The sequence below is a fragment of the Hoplias malabaricus genome, chromosome 12 (assembly GCF_029633855.1).
Source record: "Hoplias malabaricus isolate fHopMal1 chromosome 12, fHopMal1.hap1, whole genome shotgun sequence".
Lineage (NCBI taxonomy): Eukaryota > Metazoa > Chordata > Actinopteri > Characiformes > Erythrinidae > Hoplias > Hoplias malabaricus.
In genome coordinates this window covers 33,400,845-33,422,959 of record NC_089811.1, presented here as the reverse complement: position 1 = coordinate 33,422,959, position 22,115 = coordinate 33,400,845, and the positions used below count along the sequence as shown (strand labels likewise).

Sequence of the window (22,115 nt, the reverse complement as noted above, 5' to 3'; positions counted from 1 at the left end):
TGCTTCAACCAGCCTAGTAACCATATCTGGCACCTGGCAGAATTCAGAAGGTTTCCACATAAGTTTATTTGGCATAGAGCCAAATGCATTAGCTAAATCTAGGAAAATGACATGTAGATGCCTACCCTTTTTCTTTGCTGTCTGAATCTGATGCCAGATCATGCTGATGCATGTTCCAAACATCCTGCAAAGCTATCCTATTTAATCCTACTAAACGTAATAAATAAATAAGTAAATAAACACACAAACCAGAACTTTATAATTAAGAACCTCTTCCTTCTCTCATAAAGTTTCTTTTCAGGGACACAAAATTTGATTTGACAGCAATATAATGTAATTTACCACGACCCTGAACTGGATAAGCAGTTACAGATAATGAAATGAAAAAGAAATTAAATGAAAATAATGTAATTTTTAAATCAACATTCTGTAATACATATTAGACATCTCATTCTACATAGAGTTACTTTATGGTTCGCATATTTCTGTTACTGGGATGCTATAGACCATTTACATAAGACTCTAATTATGTCAGCTATTGGTTTATGAAGAGCCCAAATATTAAGCTGTGGAACTGCATTATCTAAAGTAATGGAGATTCAGTCAGTACTTGTGGAAGAAAGTTCAGATGAAGTTGAATAGTATTTGTGATCTAGAACTAATCATCCAACATCAATATTGGTAGTTGACTTTGTTAATATTCTAGCTGAATACATGCAGATCTTTATAGCACAGGCCATAATTTGGAAGCCTGAGTTCAAGTTTGATCTGACTTTCCAGGTTTGTATATAAACTGCATACACATTTCAACAGTCAGTGATTTGCTTACCATCTGTGAAGCATGCTTCTGGATCCATGGACTCTTCCAGCTCAAAGTCCAAAGTTTGTCCTCCCTCCCTCGGGGCCCTGATGTCCACTGTGCTGCCCTCAGAAGAGCTCATCGTGTCTGATAACTTCTGTAAGAGAAGTCCAGACACAGCACAAATTTCCATGACAGTGCCTCAGATGGGTCTGGTCGCCCATCACTGGGAGGTGATACAAAGAGTCAGTAATTTTAGCTTAGTCGTGAGTCTAGTTTGTGAGGTCAGGCTTTGGTCTATGTGAAATCATAAGACTTTTAGCCACATTTAGAAGGTCATGCAAAGGCAATCAAATGTACCTACAGACTCATGTGTGATTTAAATACAGCTTACACTTATTCATTTACTTTAAGCATTTCATCTTGTTTAGGATCATGCAGGGTCCAGAGCCCACCAGGGATCACTAGAGGCAAGGCAGACACCAAATTCCTGAGACAGTGATTCAAGGCATGGATCCAACCTAGAACCCCAGATCTCTGGAGCTGTGTGGCAGTGACACTTGCTGTATCACAGACCAGCTTACAGCTTAATCCAAACACAGCAAATTCACCAGTGTTATATCAATACTGTAAGTGTTAAATTAACACTGTGTAAAATATTGACATTCATCAACTTAATTTATCACTTAGAGTGTTGATTTAACATTGGTGAATTTGCTGTGAATAGCTCTAATTTTTTGTTAACATAGCTGTAGGTAAAATTGATTCAGTTCAGCTGGCATGCATTGTCATTGTTTATCTCTGTGATATAAAAAAGAAAAAAAACCAATGAGAGTTCCTTCAGTGATGACATGGTTTCTCATGTGATGTGAAAATTCATTACATTTACTTCATTCCTGTGAAAAAGACAGACATCTGTAAAAGTTTTCTTTAAACTAATGGCAGTGTCATGTTGTGACCTTCTTCAGAAAAAACACTGTAGGGCTGTAAGATTAAGCATTAAATACGATTGCTTTTAACACCATAAGCTTCCAGGTATTCACCATCTTAATCACAACAACTAAATCATAATATTGTTGATTATCTTTGAGAGAAAATTATATAGGATTTTAAAGGGGACATATTATGGAAAAATAAAAAAACTTAGTGCATTACACAATAAATATATAATGCCAATTATAATGCCACAGGAATAATAATATCGATAAATTTGAATGCTTATTGTCATGGATAGGCAGGAAGAGACAAGGAGGCGGATGTACACACAAGGGACACTTTATTACAAAAACAAAACCAACAGTGAAAACAAAACACATTTATGGAGGCAGGAACAAACCATGATGTTTGGTTGGAACAACAGATGTAGACGTAAGTAAAAACACATAAACAAACAAACATACACAACAGACCAGACAAGGGATTACTTAAACAAAGGGACTATATATACACACAGTACAAATGAGAAACACGTGAAGGTCAGAAGCACAGAGGAGACACATGTGGAGACAATGACGAGAGGGTGGAGCTAAGGCAGAGACAAGGACAAAAATATACAGAAAGCCATGTGCTGACAGAGCACATGGTAGAAAAAGGAAAACAAAAACAACAGGGCAAGACAGGGCAAGAGCAGGAGACATAAAAATTGGGGTTGGGATTGTGAGGGTGGGGGTGAGGGTGGGGTTGGGGGGTTGGGGAGGGTTGGTGTTAACGAAGGCAGATTTGTTTCCCACAGATATATGATCCATTAGTAATTTTTGTGCTCCTAGCAGGCATACTATATATATTTAAGCATATTGCTAATAAACTGTTAATTTCTTGCCAGAAATATTTTATGGGTGGGCAGTGCCCATTTTGAACATCTTATTGAAAAGTGACTACAGGGTGTTATTGTGGAATATGTGTTTAAGATGTTGAAGACTGCATTTATATATTATTATATAAATATATATAACATATATATATATATTACATATAATAGGAAACAATTCTGAGTTGTCTTGCCTCCTGATCTGAGCCTCTCCAATCATATTACAGCACTGGACACACACATTAGATGTGAGAGTGCAAAGACAAGGTTAAATGGACTAAAACAGGCACAACAAGCGTGGAGGGAAAGAAAAGAGTATTTATGAAATCTGTCGAAAGTGAGAATGGAGAATGCAACCAAGCGAAAGTGACTAAAACCTGTATTTCTGCTCCTTTCACCTCACTACTGGTCACCATGCATTTGATTTAAACAGTCATTCTGAACAGGGCTGTTTTAAGTGCTGTGTTAGTTGATCCTTGTGGTGTTTTGATCCAAGCATGTCATAGGTGTTTCACTGAGACACCGGAGAACTGTGTTTACCTGTGGGATAAAAGATTACAATATGCCCCCTTTAAAGTACTAATTTTAAGCAAATATAATGGCCGATATGAGCCACCCTTCAGTGTCACTCTGAAAACATGTACACGTCAGTAGCATTCTGCAATGATGGGACTCAGGTAATGCTGTACTGGGAATGATGTAAGCATATGAAATCTTCTCCCAGAAAGGGATATTTATGAATTCCTTCCCAGATGTTTTGTCCCTAAAAGCTCATGATTTAAATAGTATGTTATATTATATAATTACAGTTATATAAAATGTTAGATTTTAAATTTTATGGCATACAGCATATTATTACCAAGTACATACTAAAAAACTATGTTTCTTCAAAGGGTTCTGAGATAAAGAAATTGTTCTATATAGAAAGTAATGTAGAGTGTTCAGGATTCTATTTGGCACAAAAAACCTTTTTTGTATTGTTACAATGCCAAGCTTGTAACAACAGAATAACCTTTTTGTATGTGTGTGCCACATAGAACCCTTTTGTAAAAGGTGCTATATAGAACCATCTACAGCACATTCTACATCATCCTGAATAACCCCTTAATGATGCAAAGAACCATTAAATCATGCAAAAGGTTTTTTATGTATTCAGGGTGAATTATTGCAAAAAATAAAAAAATAAAAAATAAATAAAGTTTATCCGTTTGAACATTAAATATCTTGTCTTTGTAGTGTATTCAACTGAATATAGTTTGAAAAGGATTTGCAAATCATTATATTCTGTTTTTATTTATGTCCCAACTTCATTGGAACTGGGGTTGTATATCGAACAATTTTCTTTACTGATGAACCCCTGGAGAACCATCATTTTTAAGTGTATGGTTAATTTTTTAAGTTATTTTTAGATACTGGCTTTCATCATTCCAACATGAAAAACATGAAATGTGATCAAACATTGTTGAGACACATTCAGTGATTTATCAAATGAATTTTGACATTGTCACGCAAAATCCATTCCTTTAGCTTGATGTAATAAGAAAGAACATTATTTCAAAATTTCTGTAAATATTAAAAAGAAAGCAAACCAGCCCGCGTGACATCTATCAAGTAAGTGAACAATGCTGCTTCTTTCTGATGTTACAGTCTTTCAAAAACTGTAAGTAAATGATGGAACTTACATGCTTTCTACACACATGAGAAAAGAAGAAAAAAAGTGATCAGAGAAACAAAATCTCGCCTTAATCATGAATGGTAAAAAAATCTTCACGGTGGTGTGTTATGTACCATAAAGAGGTCTTACTGATCTCCTCTCTGAAAACCATGAGGGCATTTCAGAAAGAGCTGTAATAACAAAGCAAGTATATGAGTGTAAGGCTCAGAACAATGATTCTCTGCAAGAAGACAAAATAAATCACATTTAGCACATTTTCTTTAAAAGGAACAGAATGTTTTAGTGCAAAACCTTTTATGTTTACTATAGTAAACTGCCACAAACTCAAAACACATGCAGTAAAGCATGTCTAGAAAAACAGATAAGGTAATCTAAAGATATTTATCCTCAGTGTATGGCTGAATATTGCTTCTTTTTTTTTCAGATATGACAAATTTGACTGTGACAACATAACACAGGTTTATACCATCAAACTATCATATAAATGCCTGAAATTTGACCTTCACTGGCACAACGACTGTGCTCAAGCTCTTTTATCACCTTCTGACTTTCTTTCTCTCCAAAATGTTCTCTTTCCTCTTTAAGCTCATATTGACTGGGAGTCCTGTGATCCTCATTTGTGCATTCTTGCACATCATGGAGAAGATGGCATTCAGGTTTGTGATAAAAATGTACCTGGTCATTGAGCTGTATAATTTTTACTAAATAGATTAAGGTACTATAGATAATTCACACTTGAGGTCTCATGCTGTACATGTCCACATTGTTGCTTAAATGAACAAACTACGTAAATATGCTGTAACCCTGTGTAAGAGGCTATGTGCATTGATGGGAACTGCAGTTCCAGAAGAAAGTACCCAATAATACTATTAAAAATCACACAGAACACATACGTCTGTTGCTAGGTAAATGGCTAAATTAATTAACTAACAAATCTGACTAGTTATATAAGTCTATATTCCATTATTTTAAAAGCAATATTTTCCATTCAAAACTGTCTACTTTTGCCTTCATATTTGACATAGAAAGCTCAAAATAACAGTATCTATAGCGGATGTGGATCAAATGCCCAGGTTCAAATAATAAACTTTACTGTCCAAATCCCATGTGCCCTACTTTAATTAAGACACACCTTACATATTTTTGTTAAGAAAATATTTGTCCAAATTAACTTTGTAACAAATCAACTTACATCTTTATCTTCCTCCATGTCAGAAGAATAACTGCTGAAGTCTTCCATGTTTGGGCATTCAGCATCAGACTCTCCGATGGCTATGGGGACAGTAACAGCCAAACTGGAGTTGATAATGAAATTGTCAGAGTAACCATCTGCTTTTGGTGCATCCTTCAAAGGCCCTGCTTCTTTGATGCACTCTACTGTGGTGTGATTGGAGATATCAGTTGCCTTCTTGCTATTTTTCAATCCATCCTTCTCTGATGCCTTCTTCTTTCTCCTGCAGAGGCAGGCACTCTGAAAGAAGCATCGCAGGCAGTCCTTAACAAAAGCAAACCCTCGCTTTATGCGGCCTACAGCAATCTGCAAGTTGTTCATTTCACTGTCTTCTTCTGTGGCTGCCAGGTTATCTGCACTAAAGGAGCTGAGCAGCAAGGCCAGGAACAGGTTCAGAACCTGAGAGGGTTGAGATGGAAAGTCACAACAGGTATTGAACATAGTCTTAAGCAATTAGGTAAAATCAGCTAAAGTGCACTACTGTATTTATATTATATTTAGTTATTATACATGTTACCATTATAAATGAACACAATTGCATTTTAAAAATGAATGCAATTCCAAAATAGTTTGGAACAATTTGTAAAATGCAATAAAAACAAGAACCTGTGATTTGTTCATTTTAATGAACCTATATTTAACACATGAAAACACATGGGAAATAGTATCAATGTTTTTACTTTTTTCAAAGATTTTCATGTTTTTGGTGCCCATGGCATTGGTAACTTGCATATGTGATTTTACACAGACATATACTGCTCTCAAGATGATATTTTCCTGCACTGTCCATGGTTATTTCAGCAAAACAACGCCAGACCTCATTCTGCATGTGCAAAAACTGTGTGGCTTTGTAGACACAAATTGTATGCTGGAAAGGACAGCTTCTTCCTTCCACTATGTTAATTGCTTTGCCTCCCATATTCCACACATGAATGAGACATTCACTGCACTTTACCACCTCTTCTCAATCTAAGAATTTCAATAGTGTAGTCTAAACCTAGGAACAACTAAAAAAGTAGAAACCTTACACTTAAAAGTAGAAACCTTCCACCTAAACCTAACACCTTAAAAAAAGTAGAAACTAAAAAAGTAGAAACCTTAGCTTGCATGATGAGGAATGAAGATATAATAAAACAGAGAGGTAGGTAGGTGTAAGGCCATGCAAGCATTTAAAGGGTTATTAGCAGGATTTTGTTGCAGACATCTTTTAAGTTATTGTTTTGCGTCTTCCAATAGATGCTAAATGAGACTTAAATATTAAATAAGATGTGAACCAAGAGCTGGACGATATAGTCAAAATATATATTACAATATATTTCTTAATTTTTCAGTATGATAATATTGATATGAACAATAAAAAAGCCACAGAAAGTCTGCCAAGAACTGAAAGCAACATGACATCACCATCAAACAATCGCTTGGATCAAAATTAATATTTTTAAACTTTGATTTTTTTTTATTTAACTTTACAATTGAGTGCAATTATCTGATGACAGTCAGTGTCAGAGACTGTAAATAATATAGATTGAATACTTAATATATGTATAAAATCATATAATCGCTTTTGAAACATTTATATTGCATAACATTGAATTATTGTCCAGCTCTACTAGAAAGTTGTGAAATTAGTATATTATGATTAACCCTATCAAACGTTGCAGCATGATCAAGCAGGAACAAGAATAAGAATCATGTCCAGAATCAGAGAAGTTATATATGTTTCAGGACAAAGATCCTGTTGTCTCCATTTATCCCTCTGTAGAGCTTGTTTTCTTTAATCAATGATACTTGCAGATTGAGTCAATTTAAGTCATAAACACTGCAAATATTATTTTATATTTTTCTGAATAACAGGTGCTAGGAGAACTTTTGTATAAAAGCAAAAAAAAAAAAAAAAAGTTGTGATATTATACTGAATATTATAACTCACTCTCTCGTGATATGCTTAATTGATAAACATCAACTTTTATGGAAAGAAAGTTGTAGAAACTATAAATATGTTAACATTAAGTGCAGTTGCCCTGTTAAAAAGCTACTTATTTAGGGGTTGGATAAAAGGAACAAGTGTGGCATAATTAAACTTAAAGTTTTTACCGTTTTCCTTTTTTTAATAAAACAATCAGACCAGTAAGAATTTGCATACCACGAGATTTCCAATCACCATGACCATGAGGAAGACAGTTAGGCACAAGGGCTGTCCAGAAACCTCCATGCAGTCCCACATGGTCTCGATCCACTCCCCACACAGCACACGGAACACAATCAAAAAGGAGTGGAAGAAATCATTCATGTGCCAGCGAGGTAGACTGTTGTCTGATGAAATCTTATGCACATTGTCTTTGTAGTATTTTCCAAACAACTGCATTCCCACCACAGCAAAGATGAAGACAATGATTGCCAAGACAAGTGTCAGATTGCTGAGGGCACCCATGGAGTTGCCAATGATCTTGATCAGCATGTTGAGAGTGGGCCATGACTTAGCCAGCTTAAAGACCCTCAGCTTAAAAGAAACATTTGTACAAGTTATGAGTCAAATATTATAACCAGTTTATGTGAATATGAGTCAAACTGTCAGTTACAACACAATGCCGACATTTCTTACGGTTTAAACTTATGATATTCATTGTCCCGCACAACATGAGATCACCTTTCATTTTTTAAAACCTCAGCCAAAACGTTCATTACTTACAAGTTTAACTTGAATAAAGTCCCAGGAGTTTTTGAAACTTATTACAAGGTACAGATAAAAAAGACTCCTAAGAGTTTTTATCCTACCAAAATATCTCCATCAGATTAACCGTATTTAATCATTTCTGCTTAGAAATAAAGAGAAATATCTATCAGAAAAATCCATGGCCCTATAAATACTGTCTGTAAAAAAAACTGTTCACTTACCAACCGGAAAGACCTCAGAACAGACATTCCAGATATGCTGGCCAGCCCAAGTTCCATGAGACTCAGACTTACAATCACACTATCAAATATGTTCCAGCCTACTTGGAAGTAGTAATACGGATGCAAAGCTATGATTTTGAATATCATTTCTGCCGTGAAGATGCCTGTGAAAACCTGGACATAAAGGTTTCAGTCAATGTAATGAAAGCGAGAATTCACATTATAAAAGAATTTATTTAATAGACCCTGAGAACAAATTGCGTGGGCACAAATTAAGTTGCTTTCTCTCAAATTAATAATACAAGTTCATATTAGTTTTGGATATCAATAATCAATTCAGGAACTTTGCTGAATACTAGTTTAAAGAATATATTAAACATATAATCATTAATATACATATAAAAATCTGTGGTTGAGCTATATTTTTGGTAACTACCACATTCCTTTTGTATCAATTTACTAAAAACTATGCAAAGTAATATAAAAATATCCTTACATAGTTTCCTACTGAAAGCATTGAACTGAAAGCCTTATCCATAGGTTGATGCTCCATGGCCATGAATATTGTATTCATTACAATACAAATGGTAATGAACAAATCCACCAAAGGGTCCATCACTACCATATGAACTGCTTTCTTTATTTTCACCCATGCTGGGCAGCAGTCCCAGATGAGAAAATTATGGGCAAACTTATACCAACACGGATGGCACTTCTGCCTTGATTCCTCCAGCTCTGGAACATAAATGAAGAATGCATCACACAAATAAAAAACTTGTAAGCTCTAAACGAATAAGTACTGTATTTACTTTTTTTTAAAAACCTTCTTATGACCCATGAATCCTATAGGCTATATTAAGAAAAATATTTAAATCTAATATAATATACACATGGGGCGGCATGGTGGCGCAACAGGTAGTGTGGCTGTCAAACAGCTCCAGTGTCCTTGGGGTGTAGGTTCGAGCCCCACTCCGGGTGACTGTCTGTGAGGAGTGTGGTGTGTTCTCCCAGTGTCCGCATGGGTTTTCTCCAGGTGCTCCGGATTCCTCCCACAGTCCAAAAACACACAATGGTAGGTGGATTGGCGACTCAAAAGTGTTCGTAGGTGTGAGTGAATGTGTGAGTGTGTGTCACCCTGTGAAGGACTGGCGCCCCCTCCACGGTATGTTCCTGCCTTGTGCCCAGTGATTCTGGGTAGGTACCATGATGCTGAACTGGATAAGTGGTTACAGGCAATGAATGAATGAATAATGTACACATATACCCTTATGGAAGCAGAGTACATACATCTAATGCAAATCTTAGGTTAAAATATCTACATTTCCACAGTTTTTAATATACAAGTGATATTTACTTGTTAAATTTAACATATTAGGAATACATACAAAATGTGACCTCTACAACAACATGTTTTATATTTAGTTGTTTCCTATAAGGAATTCATTGTCTTATTTTATTTTACAAATACAACTCAAATTCAACCCATAGACATAATTTATGGATGGAAAAGTGTACCTACCTTCCATGGTGTTGGTGATAATGCTGGCTACACTCAGAGCTCTCTGTCTGGCTCTCTGTTCATCCAGGTATCCTTGTGAGGTTTGCTGGGTGTCATACCTCATCCTGTATTCCTCCTCTGTGTCCACCTGAATGAAGATAATAATGAATGAACATTATAATTATAGACTTTAAAGAATGCCACCAAAAAGTCCCTTTAACACAATATGTGCTGAATAAAGCAGCACATTGAACTGATTTGATACAAATGAAGTTTCAAAATATGTAAACAGAAAGCATGTTAAGGTAATGTATTGTATTTATGCATAATATGAAATGAGAAACTGAATCAGGAAAGTTCAATGGTTTTAGTATGGATGCAGTTATAAGGGCTATTGTGATGAGGTATTACAATATTTGTTTTTCAGTATACAAAATTACTACCAATAGAACTATATATAAAATATATAACTGGTTTCAGAACTTCAAATTCCATAATGTTGTTTGTACTGAAAACAGTGCTGCATGTAACTTACTTGGCTCAGATATTGTTGTGACATGAATAAAATAGATTGTTACCCTTGTTCCTGTTTTGTAGCATTGTGTGTTATGTAGCGTTATTTGTTCCTCTTGTTTTGTTTGATTGTGGATGTGATTGTCTTTATGTGTTCATCGGATTGTAAACAGCGTCTTTAGGTTACTGAAAAGCACTTTAAAATTTCCATTTATTATTATTGTTATTGTGTGAACATAATTTTAACTTTCAGCATAATCAGTCTTTCTAATTCATTTAAACACAGTGGCTGCCTTTATACTATGTGAACATTTCTGCGTGAATGAACCAAAAAAAACTAAATTTATGTAACGTCTCAATGAACTTACACAAAACCTTTTTAAAGATAGCATTCTCTTTTGAAGGTACAGTTTTGGAGATACATTCTTTCCCCAAATAATGACAGTAATATATTCATACTTGATTATTTTAATTGATCTCATGTTATAGCAAGGACCTTAAGTGTATAATTGTGATTATACCACAGTTACGTTATCGCCGTTTATTACTAAGGTTAAGATAAAAAAGACAAAAAAAATGTGGAATGTAGAATGCTCGCTTGACACATCAATCTTGCCTGATTGGCTAGAAGCAGCATGGTGGCTGCACTCATTTTCATAAAGTTGAAGTCTGCTGAAATATTTCACTACACAGCCTAGCTGTCACTTCCAGATTTAGGCTACTGCTTGATTTGGACCGCGCATGCTCAGAACATCATGCTTGTGTGCATTTTGGATATAGCTCTGAATCTTAATTTCTTAATTGTAAATAGACCCAGCCCTTTTTGTTTGAACAGCATGTGTGTCCAAAGTCACTATTCGTCGTGTTTTGTTTAAACTGAACTATACCTCATCAAAACTACACAGGTATTTCAGCTGTAAATAAAGACACTTTTTGCCTGTGTGCCAGTTGTTTAAAGCAGTAAAGGACACTGAGGAAAGACTAACTCATATTTATGTGTGGTTCGTTACTCTTCAAGTTAAAGCTTCAAATCGGGCAGGTCGCTCCACAACTGCTCTCAACCCACAGAAACCCGTCATGAACCGCACGCATGCGGCAGCTCTCCCCTATTGAAATGAATGTATGTGGCAGGGCCGGTTCTGTTCAAGACTCTGCTGCTATCCAGCAAACTGGCCTGGATTTGCACCAGTTTTAATGGAAACCAAGGCTGTTTCACTTTACAGTGCTGCTGCCTGTTGTAATTAGGACTGCACCAGAGCCATAGATAAACTGATAAATTCAGGATATAGGACCATGGTTTATCCACTGTTTACAGCGAGTTCAGATCATAGTATAAAATAATAAAAACGTGTATGAGTTCTGTCTAAGTTCAAATGGAGTATTTTGGAGTAAAATAGTTTATGGTTCCAGAGTTATCCTGCTGAGCACTCGTTGCTAGATAACTTGTTGATGTGGCGGAATAATACTTGAAGAGATTAAAGAGCTTTATTTTTGTGCAATATTGGCACTCATTGAATGTCTCTCAAACAATCACACTGTGGGCTGGAACTAACTGTGGTATAATGTATGTTAATTATTTGTGTAATAAATTCAATTAATCTCTTTTACCTAGTATGGATTTCGTGAACACAAACAAAGCATAATGCTGATTGTTTTTTTTTTTGTAAAACACTAAAACCAAGAAGGCATGTTAAACTAAGTCTGATATTCAGCTACATATAGAAGTGATGAGTGTGTCGTTAACGGATGTGTAATTTTTTAGTCATGAACAACACTAAGGATGAATGAGAACAGGGTACGTCGCCAATCTTTTCTTACACTGTGGTCTGTGGTTTTATCTATGGTCACTTCAGGCAGCAGCAGTCCAGTGGGCGTGCTGGGTAGCGAGCTTCCAGCCACAACTGACACCACCCCGTTGCGGTCCACTGAACAGCGCACTTTGCCATTGGTGGACAGGAGAATGCGTGGGCTCAGACTGCCTTTACTGACCGTACTGTAAAGGGGACCTGAGCGGCAGGGTATTCTCCGGCTGAGGCAGTCTCCTGTGTCCTCATACACAACGCGCTCATCGTCTGCAAAGCAGTTGTCTGATCCCAAGCGGCTGCGAAAGCTAAAGACGCTAGCCCTGCTGTTCCGACGAGAGCCGAAGACCGAACCCTGGATACTCGGCACCGACTGGAGAAAAAGAGAGGCCTCACACTCAGCTCTCATATCAACAGCACCTCAGAGGACCAGCAACTGATGAACTGACGATAGAGATCATGCTATATTATAAAAGCAATCTCCACTGAAGATGTGGTATAGTCATAAGTAAAAGGTCAAATGCTTCTGGTCAAATTACTTATGTTGATTTTATGAAAATAAGTTAATACACCCACTGAACGGAACAATCTTAAATCAACCAAATATGTAAATTGACCAGTGCCAATCTAAATTCTTCATAAAACTATATAAAATAATTGGCTTCTATGATGTTCATGCTGAGCAAAATATCATGATGAAAAAGATGATGTTGATGATGATGATGCAAGTGAGTGAAAGATGTAAGATGAGATGAAATGACCTTGTGATATCACATGCAATATGCATAAGCACTACAGTAGTAGAGAACGATTCCTGACCTGACGAGGAGATGTATACGTCCTCTCATACGACAATCGGTTTCCATCGATTGAAAACCTGAAGCTGGGCGTTCTAACGCTGCCCTCTGACCCAGAATTGTGGACCTTCTCACTGTCTCCTTTCTCTTCATACTCTTCTCTCTGCTTTCTCTTCTTCTTCAAATTGCGGCGTTCTTTGGCACTTTTGGAACTGGGTTTGGAGTCTTCAGAAGAAGAGTCTATCATTCCTTCATGAAAATCTCCATTTTTACACATTGCAGCTGCTGCCTAACACACACATACAAAACAAAAAATTCATAATAAATTCTTACTTTTGTTTTAATCTATAGCCTATTAAAGTACTTGACTGATATTGAATTGATCTCTTCTTGTTTTTATTTCTTTCAAAACTTCTACTTCCTCAAATTGTATTTGTTCTCATTGATATATAATTGTCTTTAAAACATTCAGTTTACATTCAGGCCTAGTTCTCTCTATAATTTTAGTAATTATTGTAGACAGAGAAAGAAGATCCAGGGGCGCACGTTTCTGTGATAAAACTCATAGATAGAATTTGGAGAATTTTGTTTGATAATTGGTGGTATCTGTTGTAAAAATTTTGAGAACCATTGCTCATGCAATTCAATTTATAAAGGTAAAAAATACACTTAAATAGTACACCTGTGCCTCTGCCTGTTGCTTCCTGAGTTGCTCCAGCATGGCTTGGAATTCTTCCTCCTTCTGCTGAGCCTCAGCTATAGTAGCTTGGTTCTGTTCATCATAAGCCATGGCGACCACAGCCAGGATCAGGTTCACAAGGTAGAAGGAGCCCAGAAAGATGACCAGCACAAAGAAGATCATGTACGTCTTTCCTGAAGCACGAAGAGTCTGCAACAACCATGAGTTCTCCATCAGGTGTCACACTCATACAATAACCTCATTGTGCAAGAAAACTGTAATTTCATTCGACTTGTTTTTGGTTTTACAAACCTTCCAAAACAGTTGGGACAGGGGCCAGACTGGTAAAGTTGTGTAATGCTACATACAATTAATGAGGTTTTTGGCAACATTAATTTTAAAATATATCAGAAAACACTGTCACAAAGCTCCAGGGTACTGAGGTTTTGGGTTCGAGCCCTGCTCCAGGTAACTGTCGGTGAGGAGTTTGGTGTGTTCTCAACGTGTGTACCTGGGTTTCTACAGGTGCTCTAGTTTCCTCCCACGGTCCAAAAACACACATTTGTAGGTGGACAGACTACTCTAAAGTGTCCATAGATATGAGTGTGTGAGTGAAAATGTGAGTGTATGCCACCCTGCGATGGACTGGCGCCCCCTCCAGGGTGTGTTCCTGCCCTGCGCCCAGTGATTCCACTGGATAGGTGGTTGCAGACAATGAATGAATGAATTAATAAATATGTACATATGTTTTGTATATTCCACACAACAATAGCCAAGCAGATGCTCTACCTATGATATGCTACCATGCTTAAAACGTCATAAATGTGCTGCTTTTTATGTGCTGCAGGTCAAATAATAAATGAGTAAAACAGAGATTTGAATTGAGGTGCAGATGACATCTATTAGAGAATATTCATAAGTGCACAAATGCAGTTCACTGATCCTCAGGAAAACCTTTCAACACTAATTCACACACACACACACACACACACACACACACACACACACTGTAAAGGTTACAGCTACGTTGTGCTTTTAAGAGAGGGGACCTCTTTGTTCATATATGGGTGCAGGTATATAAGGGTCTCTCCAACGAGGGGTGGGGCCCCAAGGAGAAGAGGGTAAGCTGGTATATCAGCATTAGGCTGCACTCCTCCATCTTAGTGTAGACTCTATTGAATCCAGTAACACTATTAAGAAGCTCCCCGATGCCCTTTCCTTCTGTATGAACGGCTGGGGTAGCAGCCGTGTGACCTGGCTTTGTATGGTCCGTGTAGTAGCTAAATAAACTAGCCTTGGTGTAGCCTACTCTGGAGTATGTGTCCTGAATGCTAACTGCTAGCAGCTAACTACACACCACGTAACCTCTAGGCCTGGAGCTTCTCAAATTCCCTGCCCTAAAGAGGAGGTTTGCACAGACAAAGTGTTAAAACACACACACACAGTGTAAACAATGTAGTGTCAACTTTAAAAATATGTTTTAAAAGGTGATGTCTCGTTTAGGTCAACAGAACAGTTTGAGTTTTGTTTAAATTCCTCTATAAATCATATTGGTTCTGTCCTTTTAAAATGAAATTGCTTTTGTTAAAACATTTACTCAGTTCCAACCCGAGTTTAGTCTTTGCTAGTTCATCGTTCTTCTTTTCTCACAGCCCCCAGTCTGTGGCGTGAGGTCTACATTCTTCAAAATCTGGATGTCTTATTATTTAGGTGGTTTTGAACATTGTGCTACAAATCTGCTTACATTTTACTTTGTTACTGTCCACCACTGTGAAAAATACATTTTCTAAATTCATATAAATCATGTCTGAAAGTAAAAATACACAAAGGCAGAAAATGATTTACACTCCCACAAACACACACCAAAGCACACAAACACACACACACCTGTTGGTAAAGATTCTCCCAACCGTCTTGTGTCATCAGTCTAAACAGAGAAAGGAAGGCCCAGCCAAAGCTATCAAAGCTGGTGTAGCCATAGTTTGGATTTTTACCAATTTTACAACAAGCATAACCTTTTTCACACTTCCTGGAAGACAAAGGCACACAAGTAAGAAAGTTAAAAGCAGACAATAAACACTACTCATAACTGTAATTTCATTTCAATTATGTTATATTTAATTTATTTTATATAAACTTAATTTATGTTATATTAATGAGAACAATGGTAAAGATATTTTCCAATTCAATTATGTTTTCTTTCTTAATGATTAAATTAATTATTATTAATAATTGTTACCCATGCCTTTTTGGCAATAGTTTCCACGACTGATGGTAAATGAAATACCAAAAAATCATTGAGTGAAAAATACCAGTATAAATGTGTTCAATGTTTTGAAAATGTCTTGAAATAGTTACATCCAGATATTTTCATTATCGCAGGGGATCCTCAGTTTCTGGAGGGCGGTGACTGCACACTTACCCTGCATCTCTTGCCGTTCCACAGATGAGTGGGTCTTTCTTTCCAGGAATGTAATAAAAATTAGCTAGAGTGGAGAGAGAAGTATAGGTTTTAATCAATGCTCTCTAAATAAATTAATACAAAAACTACAGCACTAAGCTGCATGTGCCTGCTAATACAGTTTAGCATGAATAATGTTCTCCCATTAATGTATATACATAAAAGGGTCCTCTATAGCTGCACGTTTATTCACCAAGTACAAACCATATAAATATACTTTCAATGATACAGTATTGTCCTGGTGGTTCAATTCTCTACCTTAAATTCTCTATATTCACTTTGCCTGGAAATAAGGGCTATATATGTACCTTCATATAATGTTTACAACATTTCAAAACTGAAGAATAAACACATATTCTGTGTAGCCACTGCGTCAGTATGAGCTTCAGTCTTACATTAAAGCTTTTTTCTGTATTTAGCTAAAGTACTTTATATGGGTATCATATGTCTTTCCCAACAGCAACCTCTTTCTCTTTCTCACTAATACTCTCTTCCTCTCTTTATCTTCCCCAGTTATAGTTCACCAGCACAAACACACTGTATTCCAATGCTAACATGTACTACATGCTCCTGTCTCCCCTGAGATACAGCCATTCATTTTTCCTGATTGGAAATCAGTGTTAATTTTGGCAGCATTTTTTAAATTTTTTAATTTAAGGCTTAGTCGTTTGACTAAAATGTGTATTATTTTTAGTCTCATTTTAGACTTTTATTGTTAGTTTTAGTCTAGTTTTAGTCGATGAAAAACATTTTTATCCAGTTATAATGCATTTAATGCCATTTTTGGAGGCAGCCATGGTGTAATGGTTAGAGGACCGGGCTTGGTACCGGATGGTTGCTGGTTCAGTCCCAGGACCACTGGGAACATTCATGGCTGAGGTCTTTGAGCAAGGCGCCTAACCCCCTAATGCTCCCTGGGCGCCAAGGAAGGCTGCCTGCTGCTCTGGGTGTGTATGTACTCACTGCCCCTGATCACTAGTGTGTGTGTTCGCTGCCTCGGATGGGTTTAATGCAGATGACAAATTTAATTGTACCGTTGTGTTAAATTTACATTTTGCCATGCTCCTTTTAAATGTATTCTTGGGAGATTTTTTCTCTGCTAGTGATATATTTATGTTATATTTTGTTATGATGTAGGTGTTCTTGCTGTTATCTAACAAAAATAATGAAATTAAGTCTTTGTTTAGAAACATTACATTGCATTGAGTTTCCAATTAAAAATGCTACAATGCCTAGCTGGACAATGTAATTATGACAAAATAAGCTTTGGTAGGAAACCAGACACAATAAAGTAGAATTTTCAGGGTCGCACACAAAATAATATCATCTTATCTTAAAATGTTGACCATCCATACATATACTACTTAAATATTACCTTACTTTAATAACACATTCTAAATTTAGCTGTGGACTACAATTTCCCGTTGGACTGAATCAAATATTTGTAAACGTTATGTATCCTAATTCGGCTAGTTAAGATTTATATTAAATCTTGCAAAGATCAAGGTAACAGTCCTTTGCACTATTGTAATAACACTCACAATCATCTTCAGTGTATTTTTCGAACCATTTCGAAGACTCATTAAAACAATGGCTTGTTTTCAGTAATTCAGTGTCATTATTTGGTATCCGCACACATTTGTACTTCAGGTTCCCCATAAACAGCTGCAAGCCAATCAAGGCAAACACACTAAGACAGAACACAGTCAGGATCATCACGTCAGAAAGCTTCTTGACTGACTGGATCAAAGCTCCTACAATGGTCTTCAGGCCTGCAAGCAGCAAAAGACAATACATGCTCAGGTGTTGCATTATGTCATTAGACATTTTAACAATGTGAAAAAATCAATTGTAGAGCTTTTTTTCAAACATTGATCATAAACTGTTATTTTCATACAGATTTAATATGACAAAACATGCAGAATATAATGCTTTCCAAGGATCTAGTTTCATGTTTTTTTAAAATATCTGAAACAAAAATAAAGTGCTTCATGTACTTGTGAAACATTTCCGTTCATTCTTAAATTACCACAAATTCACATATATACCACTGTGAAAAAATTTACATTTGGCAGGCAAATAAAGTGATGGCTGTCAATTATGTATTACAAATTAACTGAAAAAGTGGTGTATTGCAATAATGTAACAACTTTAACCCACCAGAGAATTATTCATACATTTAAATGAAGAAAAAAAAAACAACCTCAAAACTGCATAAAAATGAACAGGAAACAAGTGCTTTGGCAACAAAGAACTATGGATAGAATTAATAAACCTTTTGTAGATATATATTATTGACTTTTTAGCTGTAAAAAGATCCCTGAATATTTCTTGGCTTCACTGTAAAGAATAAAAAGTCAGGTCAACTTGAAATTGTATGTCCCCAGTTGTATATCCTCCATAAATGATATTAAAATATTTTATATTAAAAATGTGTCACAGCTGTCACTTCTGTTTATCACTCCATTTTCATACGGTCCACGTATCGTTGATTAGAATGATTAACATATTATCCTTCTCTAAGGTCACAACATGTAAAGTTAATTTTATTTCTCACCTATGTCTAGTTACTAAAAGTGAGTAGACCCAGAGGGTCAATACTAGGTCCTACATAGTTTTCTATATATTAAAAATATTCCCCGTTGCTGCTGGTAATTTTTTCAAAACTCAATTATTCTGTTAACTTTTCACCTTCATTTGCCCCTATCCCAAATGCAGGCGTCCAAATGTGTTTGTAATAAGAAAATAATTTTTTAGTTCAATAAAGGGAAAAGAGGAAAAAGCAAATCAAAGTTTATGTTTTGCTGGATTTATACTTAGTTCTTCCAATTGGTTTGATCATTTCAAGTCCTTTTTACAGTGTTGGATGTAGCATTCTAGAAAAAATCGTGAGTAGTATAAACTCAATACATTAGCTACAAGTTCTTTAGCATTAAAACGTATAAGCATTAAAAAGGTTCTGCACCGAACCATGAGTGTTTTGTGTGTGAATGTAACATATATCAGGTAGAAGTGTACTGAATGCATTACATTTATGGCATTTTGCTGAAGATCTCATACACAGCAAATTACCAGTTTACTTATATTACAGAGGTGGGCAAATGTAGTCTTAGACGTCTAGCCTAAATATTCTTATTGTTGTAGCACAACACAGTCACCCAAACCAGGAACCAAACCCCAGTCTCCCACATGTTGTGGTAGTTCACTGTTGTTCCCCATTGTGACAGACCAAGCACAATTTACATATTTGTCAAAAAACACAGGGTCACATTTGGCTGTTGATGGCATGAGTGTCAGTGAGTGACATGGGAGCCCTCGCCTCTTGAATTTGACCCTAGTTCTCACCTGGGATGACTGATATAGTTTTCAGGGCTCTCAGAACCCTGAAGGTTCTCAAGGCGGACACATTCCCCATGTCAACAAACTCTGTCAGATATCTGTAACAGGGAGGTGGGAAGGGAACAGAACGGGGGGTCACATACAGCATGACATACACAGGACATACAGAGAAGATAGGGGACAAAGGCAGGCAAGTGGTTAAACACCTCCATTCTCTAACCTGAGATTACAGAAATAATTTTCAATGCTCTCTATACGACAAATGTGTGGAAAACTGACACATTTCTGAGTTATAGAGTCAAAATGGATGTAAATGATTCACCTAAATTTACTTTCCAACTTTGAAATCATTATTTACACAGCACTGGAATATAATTATTCCCAAATTATGTGCATCTGTACATCTAAAAATAGTTTGAAACTGCATGAAAAGTGATATGATTTAATATAGATGCAAGAAAACTGCAAACAGCTAATGCAAATGCTTACAGTTACAAAACTGGACGTCTCATGTTACAGGTTTCTATGGCTGTCACTGTGTTTGTAGCAACACTTTACGTTACACACTAAGAGAAGGTACGGACCTACTTAATGATAGACTTAATCAATAAGATAATGTTTGGCAAGGTCTTAGGGCTTATGCAACTAATCAACTCTCAGACAAACCCTTTTATAACTGCCACAGAGCTTTATGTTGTAAGTAGCATATCTTTAATTATTCGACCTCTCCCACCCTATTCAGATACATACAGAAATAAGCATTATTTTAGTAATCATTTTTTCAGTTTACTAGTAAATGAATTTCTAAAAATATCATTACTGTAGTAACACAATATTTTTTAAATATTAAATTAGAAAATTTGATATGATGAAGACATCTTGAACATAAGTTTGTGCTCTATACTTACGCCATCACAATAACAGTGAAGTCCAGCCAGTTCCATGGGTCTCTGAGAAAGGTGAATTTCCCTATGCAGAAGCCCCTGGCTAGAATCTTTATTAGGGACTCAAATGTATATATCCCTGTGAATGTGTACCTGGTAAAACCACAGCAGATCCACAAGGGCAATGAAAACAAAAAATCCATATGCTGATGATATTCAGATTATTCAGAGTAATCATTTTAATTGGATATTCCACTAACACAAAGGGTTGCACTTACTCAACATTTTTGGACCATTCTGGGGGCTCACTCAAGGTCATAAATGCACAGTTAGTAAGGATAGTGAACATAATTATCATGCTGAACCATGTGAGACTGGTTGTCAAGGAAAACTGAATGGCTTTTAATGGTGTTAATTATTTTTCTTTTCATAACAATGTAGACAGATTTATAATTATAGATGATCATTTTTATTGCCATTAAGGAAAGGATATGAATGTACCAAAATTTTAATTGATATTTTTCTTATTGGGTTGAAGGGGCTTAAGATATACAAGGCAGGAACGGTGTTGAATCTGAAGATTGTTTTCCCTCTGTTCAATACTATAAAGGTCTAAAAGAGAAACAAAGGCAAAGATTCATGGGGAATAGGTCATGGAACTTCAAAGTGCATATCGTCTTGTTTACATGAAAATAAAACTGATCAGTATTTGCTGCATTTCTGTCATTGTTTTGATAATGAAGCAAATACAAAAGAGGCAGAAGTGCAGGATGTATCATTTCATACAATTTAATGAACATTTAGGCCTGCGTGTATTATGAAATCCTTTACGTCTACAATGGATTTAAAATCCTAGTAAAAAGGTTTTGGCCATGTCATTGATGAAAAACCTAAAACATGGCTTGAATTAGTGCATGCATGAATATCCATTCATTCAGAGGGTGAGAGTAGTAGCCAATTACTAGAAAATGAAACTCAAATTACACTCAAGGGCAAAACACAGATGAGGACTCACTCGCTGATTGTGATAAAATGGGTCCATATCCTCCAATGGTGTGGACACCAGTCCTCTAGGTATGTCCCCATATATGAGCGGGAGTTTCTTTCCTGCCTCCAGATCCCTGTTAGGGAATAATGTTTCCTCCTCATCCTCAGCGATTCTCTCCTGCTCTCCTTTAGACCTTTTGGCATTTTCCTCTGTTATTCTACTCTCAATGGCTTGGAGTGACTCGCGGGTTAATGGGAGGATGCTGTCTGGTCCTGGTGGTGCAAACATCTGTGCCATCTTTGCATCCTGTACATTTAGAGTGATTTGCTAGTTCCCTCCATGAAAAGCCACTACAACTGCAACAAAAGACAGAGGCAAAATTATATAACAGCCAAGACAACTGATAATGAGCTCAGAGCACTTGCCTAAAGACTGAAAATCCTCTTACAAAGCAAAGAGAAGAGTATAGTTACCAGGAATATATCAAGAAACTACTTGCAGCTCAACATGATATACCCACAATCAGAGGGAACAAGAGTTGAGTAATACTGCAAAAGATATAACATTACAATGCTCGTAACTGTAATTGCTCGAATATTCATAAATTCATTGCAAGATGTGTGCCGCAACATTTTGTCTTTCTGAGGTTTTATAAGTTTAAACACACCACATGTACTAGTCGAGTCACATTTAAAAACTGTTGTTTATTCTTTTTAAATTCAACACATCACATCCAGTTAAGCTCAA

At 36.3% G+C, this 22,115-nt stretch overlaps 1 protein-coding gene across 2 annotated transcripts in view; it reads right to left on the bottom strand.

Moving 5' to 3' along the window:
* The window catches only part of scn1laa (sodium channel, voltage-gated, type I-like, alpha), a 43,935-nt gene that overhangs the window by 15,746 nt on the left and 6,074 nt on the right, over positions 1-22,115 (bottom strand). Inside the window, exons 3-19 of one of the 2 annotated variants that reach the window (XM_066686390.1) lie at positions 21,396-21,724; positions 20,874-20,992; positions 20,659-20,748; positions 20,405-20,533; positions 19,503-19,594; positions 17,699-17,929; positions 16,119-16,182; positions 15,584-15,725; positions 13,700-13,906; positions 13,040-13,306; positions 12,237-12,593; positions 9,927-10,053; positions 8,904-9,142; positions 8,408-8,581; positions 7,656-8,012; positions 5,474-5,911; positions 830-956 (exon numbers count right to left, since the gene is read on the bottom strand). In XM_066686390.1, the coding sequence (XP_066542487.1) occupies positions 830-956; positions 5,474-5,911; positions 7,656-8,012; positions 8,408-8,581; positions 8,904-9,142; positions 9,927-10,053; positions 12,237-12,593; positions 13,040-13,306; positions 13,700-13,906; positions 15,584-15,725; positions 16,119-16,182; positions 17,699-17,929; positions 19,503-19,594; positions 20,405-20,533; positions 20,659-20,748; positions 20,874-20,992; positions 21,396-21,665 (3,430 nt within the window). In that variant the 5' untranslated portion in view covers positions 21,666-21,724. Of the gene's footprint in view, positions 1-829; positions 957-5,473; positions 5,912-7,655; positions 8,013-8,407; positions 8,582-8,903; positions 9,143-9,926; positions 10,054-12,217; positions 12,594-13,039; positions 13,307-13,699; positions 13,907-15,583; positions 15,726-16,118; positions 16,183-17,698; positions 17,930-19,502; positions 19,595-20,404; positions 20,534-20,658; positions 20,760-20,873; positions 20,993-21,395; positions 21,725-22,115 lie in introns of those variants that run through there. The other variant, XM_066686391.1, reaches the window with a different exon arrangement.